This window comes from Dendropsophus ebraccatus, chromosome 1 (genome assembly GCF_027789765.1).
Source record: "Dendropsophus ebraccatus isolate aDenEbr1 chromosome 1, aDenEbr1.pat, whole genome shotgun sequence".
Lineage (NCBI taxonomy): Eukaryota > Metazoa > Chordata > Amphibia > Anura > Hylidae > Dendropsophus > Dendropsophus ebraccatus.
Genome location: NC_091454.1, coordinates 71,130,945 through 71,147,161, shown reverse-complemented (window position 1 = coordinate 71,147,161; position 16,217 = coordinate 71,130,945). Strand labels below are relative to the sequence as shown.

Genomic DNA, 16,217 nt, shown 5'->3' with positions numbered 1-16,217 from the left:
ATCATTTACTGAGGTGGAACAACATAGGAGCCAGTGACTGTCTGCAGCAATATATGCATCCCCAGCAATATATAAAAATAAATCTGCATGTTGGGAGAACCCCTTAAAAAATGTGTTTCCTTAAATGTATAAGACAGAACAACAACTATTATAAATGTAACCACTACGCTTTTATGCCTGCGTCCTGGTGCAAAAAGCTAAAGCCTCATTACACCAAGCAGTGGATGGAGGCATCAGGTAGATATCAATTTTCCAAATTCTTATTCAGGTATTAAATAAATAAACAATCAAATAAAATAAAACTGTAATTTTTCAGTAGAGAAAAGGCACATAAGACTCCATGAAATAACGCCTTAAGATTGATCCTAACAATTACAGCACTACTATGCTACTCTTCATTGTTTGTGAATATTGGAAGAAAGCACTTATGTTGAGGCTCCGTTACATCCGTCTATCAGGATGCGCATTGTTGGCCTCTTTAGAGAGTTCTTACTTGAACTTTGTTTCTCATCAACTCAAGATTGTTCATCAGCTGTGTAAGAATGCCAGCTGTGCCAAAGCAGGCATTTGTACCCTGGAGGATGGTAGCCAGACTTCACTGGAGGGTCACTAACCCTCTACATATGTAAGAAGCTCACAAACAAACAGATGTAAGCACCACTTAATATATGAAACTATGTATGATAGATGCAAATTGCCTGAATAAGCAAAGAGTTAGGTTCATGTATCTGTACTAATGCAGATATGCTATCAGACTTCCTCATGTGCATTAATAATGTACAACATGTTTCATCTCTTTAGAATTGTGTGTGTTTTTTTTCCCACAGGAGGTCATCCAGCTGGAGAAACAACAGGGGGGGCAGATGTTAGATGAGCCACGGATCTTACACTTTAAGGATAGTTATCACAATCTACGCCTTTCTGTGCATGATATGCACAGCACCATGTGGAAGAGCAAACTCTTGGCCAGCTACCAGGTATATTACCCGTCTTACTATGCTATGAAAGAATTCAGCACAGAAATGTAAGATTTGGTACAACAAGCACTAAACATTACTATGACATTCTAGGATAGTGTACTATTATGACTATAAAAATTCTCTACATCATCCTGGATTTCAGGGCACCCTTTCAGCATGGCTTAATACTATTAGGACATGTTCACCCTGCATACATTTGCCATAGATATTTATGCTGAGAAATCAGAAATCCATAGCTGCAACCAGGATTTCCACAATGTATTGGCCAGTGGATTCACATAGGGATTAGCTACATTGTAATTCAAGGGAGTTAATCCCTGACTTATCATTGCACAATCTGCAGTAATAATGAACACTTAAAGGATTTTTAATCTGTAACATGTTTAATATTCTGCATGGGAAGTGCATGGGATATAAAATACCCCATTCAAACGTATCTCCAAAAAAGGTGAACATGATCTTAACAGCACTGTGCAGATGTGACTATGAAGATGACAGTGATCAGAAAGATGCTACAAAGTAACAGTATGGGACAGGTTTAGAACATTAGATTAGGGTGGGCTCATAACAATACATCAGCAATCTGTTAAAATGGGATGCTGTTATATACCTGCATGTCCAGACTTGTGATGGGCCACTGGGAAGCTGGGGAACCACTGGCGGGGGTTAGGCAGAGTGTGCTAAGTGTCACCTGACTGGGCCCTGGGTGATTTTACCCAGCCAGATGACCTCAAGTGTGAGGGCCCCTTGCTACAGGCAAATTTCATGGGCCGCTCTCCTTGAGCCTTCAGTGGGCCCCAGCATGCTGGTCCTCCTCTTCCTACCATAGAAGACAGTGTTATATACAGTTGTGCTCAAAAGTTTGGTTACCCCGGCAGAAATGTTGCTTTCTTTTTCAGAATGATAACACAAAACTTTTTTTTCCACTTATGGCAAGTGGTTGGTAGAAGACATATTGTCAAACTACTGGATTTTCTCTGAAAACATAAAAACAACCAAAAACATCCAAATGACCCTGATCAAAAGTTCACATACCCTGGTGATTTTGGCCTCATAACATGCACACAAATGGGTTTGAATGGCTACTAAAGGTAACATCCTCACCAGTGATCTGGTTGCTTTTAATCTGTGTGTGTGCATAAAAGCTGATTGAGTTTCTGGAATCCACACAGACTCTTGCATCTTTTATCTAGCCACTGACTTTTCTGGATTTAGGGTCATGGGGAAAGCGAATTAATTGTCAATGGATATACAGGAATATGTAGCTGAACTGTATAAAAACAGGAAAGGGTAACATAAAGAAGAAATCCAAGGAATTGATAATGTCAGTCCGCAGTGTTTTAGGATTCACACTGAGTAAAAACGGCTGAATTCCTTGTCAATTGACATGTCATTTCTTTGAGCAGAGAGCGTCGGGAGCGGATGCGCTCCTGCCCTCCCGTTCACTCACTGCAGGACACTGAGCATGGCGGGATTCCGTGGCGGAGCTCTCCGTCATTTTTGCTCAGTGTGAACGGGGCCTTAGGAAGCACTTCCCCTTCCCTCCTGGGCATATTTTCGTTTTTGCATTTTCGTTTTTGCCTCCTCGGGTTTAAAAGGCCATAGCACTTGTATTTTTTCACCTACAGACCCACATGAGCCCTTATTTTTTCTGCAACTAACTGTACTTTGCAATAGCAGACTTAATTTTTACATAAAATATATTTCGAAACCAGAAAAAAAATGATATGCACAGTGAAATTGAAAATAAAACACAATATTTTTTATTTGGGGTGATTTTGTGTTTACGCTATGCGCCATATCGTAAAACTGACTTGTTATGCATGTTCCTCTGATTGTTACGATTACAACGATATGTAACATGTATAACTTATATATATATATATATACTTATTATATATTATTTGATGGCTTGTAAAAAAATCAAAACCTTTCAAAAAAAACTAAATGTTCTTTAAAATCGCTCTATTCGCATGCTTATAACGCTTATAACCATGAGTGGAAAAATTTCTTAAGATCAAATATATAAAATAAATTATTGTGATTTATTTTAAATGCACAAAAATGCATTTCTGGAGAACAGCTCCCTCTCTCAGTGGTCATGCACTATAATTTCCTATATTTACTTTATATATTGGATCTTTGGATATTCACTCCTCTGGTTTGGTGAGGAATATACAGTGGTGCCTTGAATTACGAGCATAATTCGTTCCGGTACCGTGCTTGTAATCCAAATTTTCCCATAAGAAATAATTGAAATGTAGACAATTGGTTCCACACCCCAAAAATAATTATTTCTTATTCTGAGAATATGAATATGTTATATAGCGTAGTACAACAGACTAGAATAGAGAAGCAGGGCTTTTGTCAGAGGTCTGTGTGGTCACATGACAGAAATGGGGAAGGGGGATGTGTTCAACATGGACCAATCAGAAAGTGGGAATCAAAGAGCTGTGCAGGAGGATGTGACAGAAACTTTTGACTGGCTAGCTGAGTGTGACTGCAGTGTGCCTGGATGAGTGTGACTGCAGGCACATTATAGCAGCAGTGAGTATAGCTGAGTGTAAGTGTAGGCACATTATAGCAACAGTCTGTATAGCTGAATGTAAGTGCAGGCATTTTATAGCAGCAATGTGTATAGCTGAGTGTGAGCACAGGCACATTATACCAGGAATGGAGAGGATGGGAAACACAAGGGATGACAGAGACTGCAGGGAGCATGAAGGAATGAGCAGGGCATATGAAGGCACAGTATTGCAGTGCTTTCTGTCCAGGGAGAGAGGGGTTACAGCTATGAAGAGATTACCCCCATAGTCCTATTCTCTGATGTAAGACCCAGCCTGAAGTGGATCTGCTACAATTTGGCAGGTGAGGGAGACTTCCTGAGTCAGTACAGTCTTGTAGACCCCGCTATGCAGACCATGCCCATCCCCCACTCATGCTCCCACCCAGCACAGGGAGCTCTTAAACCAAAGCAACGCTCCTAAACCAAGTTACAATTTTGAAAAACTGTGAGCTCATCTTGCAAAGTGCTCTCAATCCAAGTGTGACAAAAATATTTGTTTCATATATGGTATTATCGGACTTGTTGCTGGTATTATTGGTTTTGGTATACTGGATTTTAGTAATGGTATTAGTCACTTCTGTATGCTGTGGTCATGGTGTGGTAGTAATGGTGATAACATAGTAACAATATATATATTAGTAACGATATATAACTATCACCTATTAGTGATGTTCCGGGGTCACTTCCATACACTCAGCCCCCACAGACCTATGTATTCTGGTCTCCCACAAAGCATCCAGGGTACAATACACCTAGGATCCTCCAACTACAACAGCAGCAAACACTACTACTCCCAATATCCACTTACAGCACATAGTCCAGAATAGACAATCCTCTGATAATTGCTGGTGCTGTAAAGTGATTTATTGATGGATCTTTGGGCTGATGATTGACAGATTGCAGCCTCTACAGAACCATCACTTATTAAAGGATCGAGTACTACAACTCCAAGCATACCCTTAGAGCTTCATAAGTGTAGGGCAGTCTGAAAGCTGTTGTTCGACTAGTTGTTGACATGAAATGACCGAGAGGCAGCGACCCAGGGGGGCTTGGTGTTACTTGATAATTTCCTGTAAATTAGCAAGTCTGTACCAACACTTCTACACCATTGTACATGAAATGCTAAAACTTTTAAGTAGACTGTTCCCACTGAATATATTTGCATATTACCCATTATGGGCTAGATATTTGCTTTTCAGATGAGCCCCTTAATCCTAAAATCAGATAGATACATGTTTGTATGTCACTGGTTCTAAATAGGATACTTACCACACAAGCATTATATGAGAATCCATTGGAACTCACACACAGGACTCCGGAGGCCATCATTAGTTTTAGATCTGTCAATGAAGTGGAAGCACAATAAAAATGAGATGCCTCAGCCTGCTCATCAACTCATATTGGTTACTTGTTTTACACAGGAGATCCCATTCTATCACATCTGGAATGGAGTGCATGGGAATCTTCACTGTACGTTCACACTGGAACGGTTCAGCCTCAGCACATGTGACCTCTCCTGCAGGGTTTGGGTATGGCAAGTGGAAGGAGATGGACAGAGTTTCAACATCAATATTAACCTAAATAAGGTAAGAAAGTCGTTTTGAATAATATGTGCTTCTTATTCTGTAGAACACATGACCACTTTAAAAGACCTCAAGAATACGTTTCATTCTTGTTAGTGCGTTGAGAACTATGAAAGTTAATCCACTCTGAATCCACTCGAACCCCCCCGCCGAAACTACTGATACCAATGTGTAGCATTCCTTATTGCATGCCTGTTCCATTTGTCTGATGGGGCAAGTATTTGGGGAGAAAACTTCTTTTATTCTGGTGTCGCTGTGCCCTAGCATTTGTGCCCTATCCCTGCTGTACCTACTGTACAAAGAAGAAAGGTGGGGAAGAAGAAAAAAGAGGCGCTGCAGGCGTAGGGTACATATGCTCTAGGCCAACCTCTCTGACTACGCCACCGGAATATGTGTTTTTTCCACAACTACCGACACCAGGAGACGAACCAGAATAAGGCATGTATTGAAAAAGGCTACATAACGGTACCGGCGACTTGTGGGGTTGGGGGGTGGGGGTCATGTTGGATACAGATTTATGCTATGTCAAAGGCAATGGAACAATGAATTAGGACACAAAGTAGATTTTAAAGCATTTGAGCCCACTGATCAGTAGACTTCCGTCTTAAGGTTAAGCAATTGATATTTTTTCCCTGTTTAATGAATCCAGTTGATGATTCCACTAAACCTATAAATCATCCAGAAAGCGATAACATGAAGAAAATTAAATGTTTATACCTTTATATGTTAAATGATATTAGAGTCAAAAGCGGAAATTGCATGGAAATTAATCTACAAAGTATCAGGCATTTTCAGTGTGCATAGATGTCAGCATGGTGTCAGTGTACTGGGTCATTCATTCACATTGGTATCCATGGTAACGTTTTAGCTGCCATTTGGATTAGTATGTGATCATAGAAGTTATTTCAATCATTAAAAGGAAATGACTTCTATAGAGCTCTATATTCTGATTATATGGGGAAAACATGGAAATTGTAAAGAGGAGGAGTTTGCATACATTAAAGGAGCTGGCTGTGTATTAATCTTTATGTACTAAAAAACAGACAACACACAAATACAGTGTATGCCATATTCATGCATAGTTTAGGGATGTTGGTGCTAGTAATATATGTGTATAGATCTTGTGCTGCTTATATGAAGGTGTCTGAATTATGGTAAAATACACATGTTGTACTGTATGGTCATGGCTAGGTAACTTGTGCATACTGTATGTAGTGACTACCTTGCCAGGAGGTTATGGGACAGTAAGGAGAAGAAACAGACACAGGAACAATTCGTACAAAAGCTTTAACTTTACCCCACTGGACGCATAAGGATTAGGCTACATTCACACGCTGCAGTGCTGTCCATAGCCGCAGACCCATAGCTAACAACAAAACTTCTATTTTTTATTCTAAATTAATGTATTTTAAAGCAACACATATATTGCATACATACCGTTGGCCGAAGAAGTTGTATGCAGCCCTAGGGAGTTCTGAAAAGCATGCATACAGTCTATGGTGTTTAAATGCAGAACAGTCGGACTCGAGCATGATTGAGTTGCACAGAGTTTGACTTTCCCAATAAATCTGCCGCATTTCTATAAAAGTGGACTTCAATGTGGATTTAAGATCTGCACCTCAGGTAAATTCCCACTCCTTCCTTTACAAATCCTATCCATTGCAGAACATTCCCAGCATATCTTACCTGTGAACATAGCCTTTAGGAGTAAACCTATTCATTGCTGGTGTAAATATGCCTTAGAGAGACAAAACCAATCCCATGTAATGCAGACTTCAGAGAGACCAACATAATATAAGAAAAACCTTAGACAAACCCAAGACCTACACCACACCCCACCCCCAATATGTAATTCAGATTTCAGACAGACTCTTTAAAAAATGGGCTGCTCCTTCCTCCTCACACTTCTCTACACTTCAATTACTTCTTCCTACTTAAATAGGATTCCACCTCAGCTAGTCTGAGGGGAATAGGGACTGAGAAGGGACCACCCATGCCAGTGTGGGTGTCTAACTGGTTCACATTATCACTTGCTCTGACCATAACAAATAGTAGCCACTAGGTGGCAGCAGAATATACGGTATATAAGCTATACATTAGCAAAGCAAATGCAAAACAGACTACAAAGTGCAAACATTTTGCAACACTATCTCTCAATAAGGTATAATATGGCAGTGTCCTCTAACTACAAGCCAGACAAATAATAAAACATCCACAAAAAAAAAAAAAAACATAAGAGGGTGTGGTACTTAATTATCATTTCCATCCACTGAAATCCTTGCTGCATCTTTAAATTGTTATGGTGCGTTTACACAGAGAGATTTATCTGACAGATTTTTTAAGCCAAAGCCAGGAACAGACTATAAACAGGGAACAGGTCATAAAGGAAAGAAATATTTCCCCTCTTCTCAAATTCATTCCTGGCTTCTGCTTTAAAAATCTGTCAGATAAATTTCTCTGTGTAAAGGTTCCCTTAGTGATAAATTTGTTGCCAATTATTGCATAAAAGTTTTTCTTTTATTTAGGATATTCGCCCATCAAAAATACTGTTGGATGAAGGAGAGAAAGAAGCAGCAGCTTTGGTGGGTCCTAGCGCCTTCAAGATCCCCTTTCTAATGAGACAGAAGATAATAACAAGCTTAGATGAGCCATCCTCCCATGGTGCCGAATGGAGAGTGCTAGCTCAGAAGCTAAATTTGGATAGGTAAGATATCTCTAAATATTGTGTCCACATTTACTATTGTGTTTGTGAAAAAAAAGTTTCATGTCACGTGTGACTTTATGCTTATCGCACTACTGGGCACAAAATTCATAATATCTACGTCGTTTGAAAAAACTTTTGACATGTCAGAGACATGTCAAAAGTTTTGATCAATCCGGATCTAAATGTGTTCAGATCTGTACTGATCGAGAGAATGACAAAAAATACAGAAGGTGCAACAGCAACCAATAGGTGCAGGGGCTCACCGTATATACTCCTTCCAGCGTACACACGGTAAACACCTGCTCTGTAGATATTAAAAAATGAGGATCTTAGCAAACGATTTTGTGTGGCTACCTCCTGTTGGCTTGCACTCTACCCATGTCCCAAGGGTGCTATAAAAGAGATCATTTGGCTTCTATCTGCCCAGTTGTAGGCTTATTCAGTCCAGGAGAGGCCATTGCTAGTGTGAAAATGCTAGAGTAGAGAGTTTGATCAAATAGTTTGCTAAGATCCTCACTTTTTAATATCTACAGAGCAGGTGTTTACCGTGTGTACGCTGGGAGGAGTATATACGGTGAGCCCCTGCACCTGTCGGTTGCTGTTGCACCTTCTGTTTTTTTGTCTGTACTTAAGCCACAAGCAGCGTGCAACCTGCAGTGTAAACAGAGTCATAGATGTGCTACCAATTTTTTCTTTTATTCTGATTGAGAGAATAGCCTCTGCACAAAACTGACATGTCAAGTGACAAGTGTATACTATGGGGGACATTTATTAACCAAAAAAGTTGTATTTTTTGGCGAAAAATGGGCGTGGAAAGGGGGGAGCGGACTCTGCGTCCGCTAAATTTATCATTTTTCACGCCAAAAAATTATAAGGAAACCTACGCCAGCTCAGAGCTGGCGTAGGTTTCCTCGGCGAACACACTGGTGCGCACTGGTAAATGGTCACTAATTTGGAGAGTGTATTATTATTAGGTTATGGCACTATTTTATGGCTGTGAGGGGTGTTGTGGGTGTGATTCAAGCTGATGTGCGTGTAGTCAGAAGGGAGCTGCAGAGTCGTGGATAGACAATTATAAAGCCATGGAGACCTTGGTATATAACAGGGAACATAAATATGTATGTGTATATATAACTTCTCTACCACGGTTGCCAGGACTTGTGAACTTGAAATAATATGAAATTAAAGTTTACAGCAGTTTTATCTCCTCTTTTTAGGAGAGGTATCTGTGGACCTAAATCTGAGGAATCTTCACAGTTGTACAATTGTAATTGTTTTTAGTAAAAATCTCTATAATACATAGACTTACTTATACACAATTGATTCCCCTTTAACAAACATACTTTTCCTTGTGGAAAATGCTTGTCCTTCTCACCTATATCACTTTTACAATCTACAGATAAGAGCACCAGCTCAAAAACCATAGCAACCAGACGTTTCTTTGCCCCTTTATGTACCCTCTACACAAAAACTGTAAATGAAAATGTCACAGTTATTAGATATCCCTCCAAAGTGTTTTGTTTCCTTGGCAGCCTAAAAGAATTTCTAAACTTCACAACAAAAATCTAATGCTAAAAAATAAAAAAAAAATGCACTGATTGCAACGAAGATTCACCATTATATGCTTCTAATATATAAGAATGAAACTCAGAGGTTGGTGATTGGTATTATTTAATCTAATCAGAGGTGGTTGTTATCTTTTTGTGTTCTGTTTTATAGCAAGCATAGCACTCTACTGTAGGGATATAATCTACCTAAAGGGCTACAGTAACTAAACTGTTAGGGTCCTTTTACACAAACAGATTTATCTGACAGATAATTGAAGCCAAAGCCAGGAACAGAGTATAACAGAGAACAGGTCATGAAGGAAAGACTGGGATTCCTCCTCTTTTCCATAAGATTTGAGCAGCTGTTAAATTTAAAGCAATTCTGTACCCACAATCTGACACCCCCCCCCCCCCCAAACTGCTTGTACCGTCAGATAGCTGCTTTTAATCCAAGATCTGTCCTGCGGTCCGTTCAGCAAGTGATGCAGTTATTGTCCTAAAATACAACTTTGAAACTTGCAGCCCTGTGTCAAATTAGAAGGGCCCACAGTATGTGTCCGCCTTAGGATTGCAACGCCTCCCCACCCTCCTCATCACTTGGAACGCCCCCAGGCAGGATTTTTCCTATTCCTTACCTGAATACTGCACAGGCGCCTTAACTATCCAGCTCATGTGCAGTGTTCACACGGGTGATGAATAGGAGAAATTGTTCTTGGGGCATTCCTAATGATAAGGGCGGGGAGGAGGGACGGAGAGGTGGAGCAGGGCTAGGGTATAGACACTCTAGGCCACGCCAATGTGACACATGGCTGAATTTTTAAAAGTTGTTTTTTATTACAACTGCATCACCTGCCAAACGGACCCCAGGACAGATCTTGGATTAAAAGCAGCCAGCTGAAGGTACAAGCGGTTTGACGGGGTTGGATTGTGGGTACAGAGTCGTTTTAAGGTTTGTGACCTAAATTGTACTCACCAAAAATTAGAAACGGTTAATATATAAAATTTCCAAGATCTTTTTTGCTGTGAAGGTGAAAGATGAAGGTTGAAGGTTGGTGGAGGGTAAATTTCTTTTATAGATTTAAAGGGTGAAGACTAAAGCCTATGTAATACTTCTAACAAATAGGAATTTGCTACAATCAACTCTGTATAACCTAAACAAGCTAAACCTCAGAATGATACAGCTATGTATAATATAGCAAACATATTTTGTGCGCCACGAAAATGTAATATATTGTGCCCCTCCCCCCTCCTGCCTGCCTGGTATCTCTATAGGGATGCGGGCAGCATGATTCCATTGTACAAGGAGCACAAAGAGATAGTGCCAGAAGCCAAGGTCATCTGTACACCATCCACTAGAGATGAGCGGGATTCAGGCATGTCTATGGGTATATCCATGTTTTCCATAGGTATCCCTAGGGAAGTCTGAACTATCAGACTCAAGCATGCTGGAGACGCAGACATCTCTATATACCACTATTTGTAAATATCTCAAGTGTTGGTGTGTCCAGAGACGTGTTTACAACTGAAAATGGGGAAATCAGTTTAGGAATCCTGCCTCTCCCTGGTTTGCTAAACCATTTGTTATCTTAACAACCAGTAATGGTAAATTGGCGAGAACCAGCTGAAGCTTATCCCTGCTTGTAAGCAGGTGTACTAAAAGTTCATAATAGGAATCAGAAATCTTATACTGAAAAACTTATTACATCCTAATATTATATACTTTTTGGGAGCACAATGATAAAGTTTTAGCCACACTTTTTTTTAAATCCCTTTAACAGCCTATATTTAAAGAACATTTAATATTTTCTATAGCTCATTGTTTGGCATGGAAGCAGCATCTTAGAATAGGACCATTTATCAGGTTTGAAATAGTGAAATGTGAAGGAAAATCAATACCGGTACTTCACAATAGCTTACTAACTGTACACACATTTAAATACATATTAACAGCAAATGACTAAAATGGATTGATACCTAAAGTGCAATATAAACTGCAATAAACACAAACAAAGCATTTGGATGTATAAAGGCATACACACTGCAATCAAAGCATCCATGACTTATTTTCATCACTTCCTAATAGGGGCTTTACCTTACCATGTTGTCTGGAGCAAACGCCTGATACTGATGCTCCAAGCCCATGCATAGTAAATAATAGCACTTCAGAGTTTGCCATTGAAATTTATGGATGGACATGTCCACCTTTGCTCCCAAGAATGAAGCAAAGGTCCTGTTAAGCCTGGCTACTCCTACCAACTAATGAGTGCCGAATCTGCAGGGACCCCTATTTGCTATTCCTGCCAGAGTGAACTGAAGCAATTAGGTGGAATCTATTATTCTCTGGGAGAAAATATAAACATAATAAAGTAAATAAATATAGAAATAGTCAAGAAAACAGAATATTTAGCTACTTGAAAAAAATTAAAATTTACATAGGCAGGATACAGTTATGGTATTCCACAGGTATGATACCAAAAAAATTCCTATAATGACAAACCTAAAAAAAATTGAAGGACCAAGCTACAAAGCTAAGCAAAGATCAATTGTAATATGCCTCCCCGTTCTCTCATATATATATAATATATATATATATTATATATAAATATATAATATATATATATATATATATATATATATATATATATATATATATATATATATCTCTGTCACCCTTTCTAAGATCTCTTCCTGCTGTGAAGGTGAATGGTAAAAATCTTTATAGATCCAGAGGGTGAAAAGTTAACAAACAAGAATTAAACAACTGAATCGGGACTAGACCTAAACAAGTTGGACCTCAGAATGATACAGTTATGCCCACCGATATATTTTCCATGTTTCACCCATCTTGATTTCACGTTTTTCCAAAAACACAGACAATTTGAGAGAAATTCAGTATAAAGACAGAACAGAACATTGCTTCACCGCACATGCTACACTCTGACATGCAAAGATTGTCCCCATTTGTACCTGTTTGCTATACACAATAACATTTCAGAGGGACCACTGTCAAAAACTGCACTTGTCCTTTACATGAACCAGAAACCATGCTGCGCTAGGTAAGCAGGTGAATGAGTGCCAGCAGGAACATAAGAAAAATCATTCATGTGAATGTAAGCCTATTTGAGACATGCCTCAATACAGAAATCAATGTTTGTACCATTACATGGCTGATTTCTTACTCCATTCAGCCCTGTACTCACAGAATAATCACTTAACTGGTTTACACAATAATATAAAGGGTTCCAAAATTTACTGTGAAGTAAAGAATCTAAGATCATAGGAATAGGTATCCTAATACATTTTTGGGTACAACATGGTTGCTCTGTGTAAGTAAATCATGATTAGTACAGTAAATTAAGTATAATTATTAAATAAATAAATGGTACAGACAATTATTTTTACATTGTTACTTATACTTTAAAGTGGTTGGTCACTTTATAGTAAAATTGTTCAGTGTACAGCATTAGTAACTATACTCACTGTATATACTGACAGCACCTCCCTGTGTATCTCATGGAGCTAATATCAGACTCTCCTCCTTCAGGCTGTGCTGTCCTGCTCTGTGGTGAGGCCGTCCATAAGATGGCTGAAACGGAGGAGCATGTGACCATGCCCCCCCCCCCCCCCCCAGTGTCCACCACTAAGCCTGTATATGCCTATGGGGACACTGGGGACAGAGCAGAGCAGCACAGCCTGGAGGAGGGGAGCCTGATTTCAGCTCTGTGGGGGGTACACAGGGAGCTGCTGTCAAGAAATTCAGTAAGTACACTTACTAATACTGTACACTAAACTATTTTACTATAAAGTGGCCAACCCCTTTAAGTATGTGACTTGAACATGCAGTGTCCTTCACTGTATCACTGCTGTATTGCATTGCATTGTCATATTTCCAGGCTGTAATAGAACGACTGTCACGGTAAGCCTGGAGGTCTTTACTAGGACCCCAGTTTCCATGACAACCAAAGAGTAGCCTGCAGTCGGGTCATCAGGGAGGAAATCAAATGACAGAGAGGGCCCCTTTCTAAAATGCTGGATGCTGTAGTCACTATCGACAATGGCATTTAGGGGATTTAATGACCAAGATCCGAGTTCTCTCTCTTCCTGGTCATTGCTTTTGTTGGCTAGTCAGCGCAGACAGTATAGGACCGATGCTGTCTGTTTTTAGAGGGAGTGGGATGTCACTGGATGTTTCCAAAATACTGAATGTGGCAGAGAACAAATGGCCTGAGATCTGGGAAATTAAGGTTGGAAAATAAATTCTTAATAAATGATATTTGCCATGGCCGCAATCATCGCACTTATACACTCATAGAATGAAATTACAGTAACTTGTTATTTTAACCATTTAGTAAATAAGACAAAGAAAAACAGAATTGCTGTTGCTCTTTCTTTACATTCCACCCTCAAAATGGTATAAAAAAGTAAAACTTTTTTTTCTAAAAAAAAAAAAAAAAAAACAGCCCCCATAAAGCTATATTGATGAGAAAATAAAAAAGTTATAGCTGTCAGAATGAGGCGACACAAAAATGTCTTTTTCCCATAAAGCATAAAGCCTTTACTGTGCAAAGGTACTAAAACATAAAAGAAAAAACTATTGTTTTCAATAGTTGGATTCATACCAACTTGTGGATTAAAGTTAACCTGGTAAACAGCACAAATGTACTGAAAAAATGCTGCATGTCCTCTTCCAAAAAAATAATAATAATAGCCAATTACATGTAAATTATATGCACCCAATTTTTTTCCAGTGAAAAAAATACTACTTATGCTAAATGAAGTGATTGAAAAATAAAATAGAAAAGGCTGTGGCACTTAAGATGAAGCAACATAAACACAGAAAAAAATGCTTGGTCCCAATGATCCAAAAGTCATAATATATACATATATATATATATATATATATATATATATATATATATAATTATCTCATAGAGCATTTGTGTCATCTTTCCATATATAGCTATTGGATCCCACATTGGGGGGGGGGGGTTCTGATGTGCATTTTTAAAATATTTTTTGGCATTTAAACTGTTTAACTGCATTGAAAATGTGTTTTTCAACCTTCGTAGAATTTCAAAGAAGAAATTTAGATTTGATTCACATTTTAGAAGCCTTTTAATTACAAAGTCAGTTTACAGTGGGAAGCACTAGGTCACATAATAATTAGAAGAAGAACTTAAGAAATTGAAGAGCCTAACTTCCTGGCTGAAATATAATGGGAAAAAGAATGATTTAGCTGTACAAGTGGTAGACAGGTAGAACGTGTGGCACTTTTTGGACTTACTTTTTATCAAAATATTATCCTGGCATGAATAAACTCTACTATATTGGTTTTCTACTGTGCTATATCAAGTATTCCATTTAATTCTATATAGCTTCTAACACAGTGTCTTTTGTATTTCCTCTTCACAGCCATTTAGGTTTCTTTATCTCCAAATCAAGCCCGACCGCCATCCTTCTAAATCTTTGGGAGGCCCAAAACTTCCCAAATGGGAACCTGGCACGACTGGCAGCTGCTGTGGCAGAGATTGGAAAACAAGACTCTCTCATGTACATGATGTCAGAAGCAGAGTGCTGAAGGTTTCTCAGTCACTGCTCGATTCCAGCAAGTCCCAAGTCCAAGCTTGGCCAAGGGGCTCAAACTCCCAACATTGGTCTGTGGGTTTACCCTTTCAAATTGCCCTTCCCTGGCAACTGTGGGTTATAGGGCTTCAAACATATCTTTTCATGGTTTTTAACCCCTCTGCAAATGAACGGGTTAATGATTTGTTCAGCTCCTTTATGCAGAGCAGGATGATCAGAAATGGAGCCAGATGCCGCAATCAAATGTGTGCAGCCAAATGCATTATACAAATGCTGCTCTCATATTTTTTTCTTTATAAGGTCAAACTTGAACAGACATCCTGTGTTTGAAGAAGGCATTGTCTATAATGTTGTTTTGTTAACTACTGTGGACCCTACTAAAGAACACCAACACCACCAGATACATATTGCACTGGAGCGCAAATGCACCACAGACCCTTCATGGGAAATCAACCCACCAATCACTACAGACTTTACTTCTCTCTCTCTCTAAACCAAGTGTCTTGTATTGCTACCTTGTCAGTGAAGGTGCGACAGTGACACCCAGTGTTTGTGTTGTTCAGTTGTAAAACCCATACCCAGGTAAGTGCAGAAAGGTGCAATATAAAAAAAAAAAAAAAGAGAAAACAAAAACGATTCCCATTGATCACAGATACATCCCCTACTTAATAGCCATACGGACCTTAGAGGGTGCATCAGAGGTCATTTTTAACCCAAGCAAGGGAGAAATCCCAAACAAATACAATTTATTGGCCCTTTCACCCCTCAAGCCAGCTGTATATGCAAATCGAGAGCACTCCCTGCTCCAGGAGTGAATGACTGAGTGTGTTTGATTGTGGACGCGTGTGCACAAGTGTTGTTTTTATTTTCAGACCAAGAAACGTCATTTGAACAATAAAACGTGTAATGATCAGTGTTTTTTTTCTACATTCTGTATTAAAAGTGCATTCAAGTATTTACACTTGGCCTTATGTATATATTATGTTCATTCCGCTGAAGGTGTATAGTACTTTTAGGTGACTTGAATGTAAATAAATTATATATATTGCTAAACAGTCTGTATGGTTTGATTCAAAGGAGGGGCCATTGCCTGTTTTATAAGGCTTCTTTTGTGATGTCAACCTGCTGTGCTTACAGATCACGAGCCACAGCAGATTGCACTACGTAAAAATGTTATAATAAAACTTCATTTTATTGAGTTGCTTACCAAACATTTACTTTGAGCAAGCTTCCTCTTCTGGTTTAGTTAGCACA

General features: G+C 39.0%; 1 protein-coding gene across 1 annotated transcript in view; it reads left to right on the top strand.

Moving 5' to 3' along the window:
• The window catches only part of UNC5A (unc-5 netrin receptor A), a 144,002-nt gene extending 127,986 nt beyond the window's left edge, over positions 1–16,016 (top strand). The window contains exons 12-15 of the mRNA XM_069972727.1: positions 828–977; positions 4,968–5,132; positions 7,655–7,833; positions 14,793–16,016. Of these exons, the coding sequence (XP_069828828.1) occupies positions 828–977; positions 4,968–5,132; positions 7,655–7,833; positions 14,793–14,958 (660 nt within the window). The 3' untranslated portion in view covers positions 14,959–16,016. The remainder of the gene's footprint in view (positions 1–827; positions 978–4,967; positions 5,133–7,654; positions 7,834–14,792) is intronic.
• Positions 16,017–16,217: the final 201 nt, after the last annotated feature.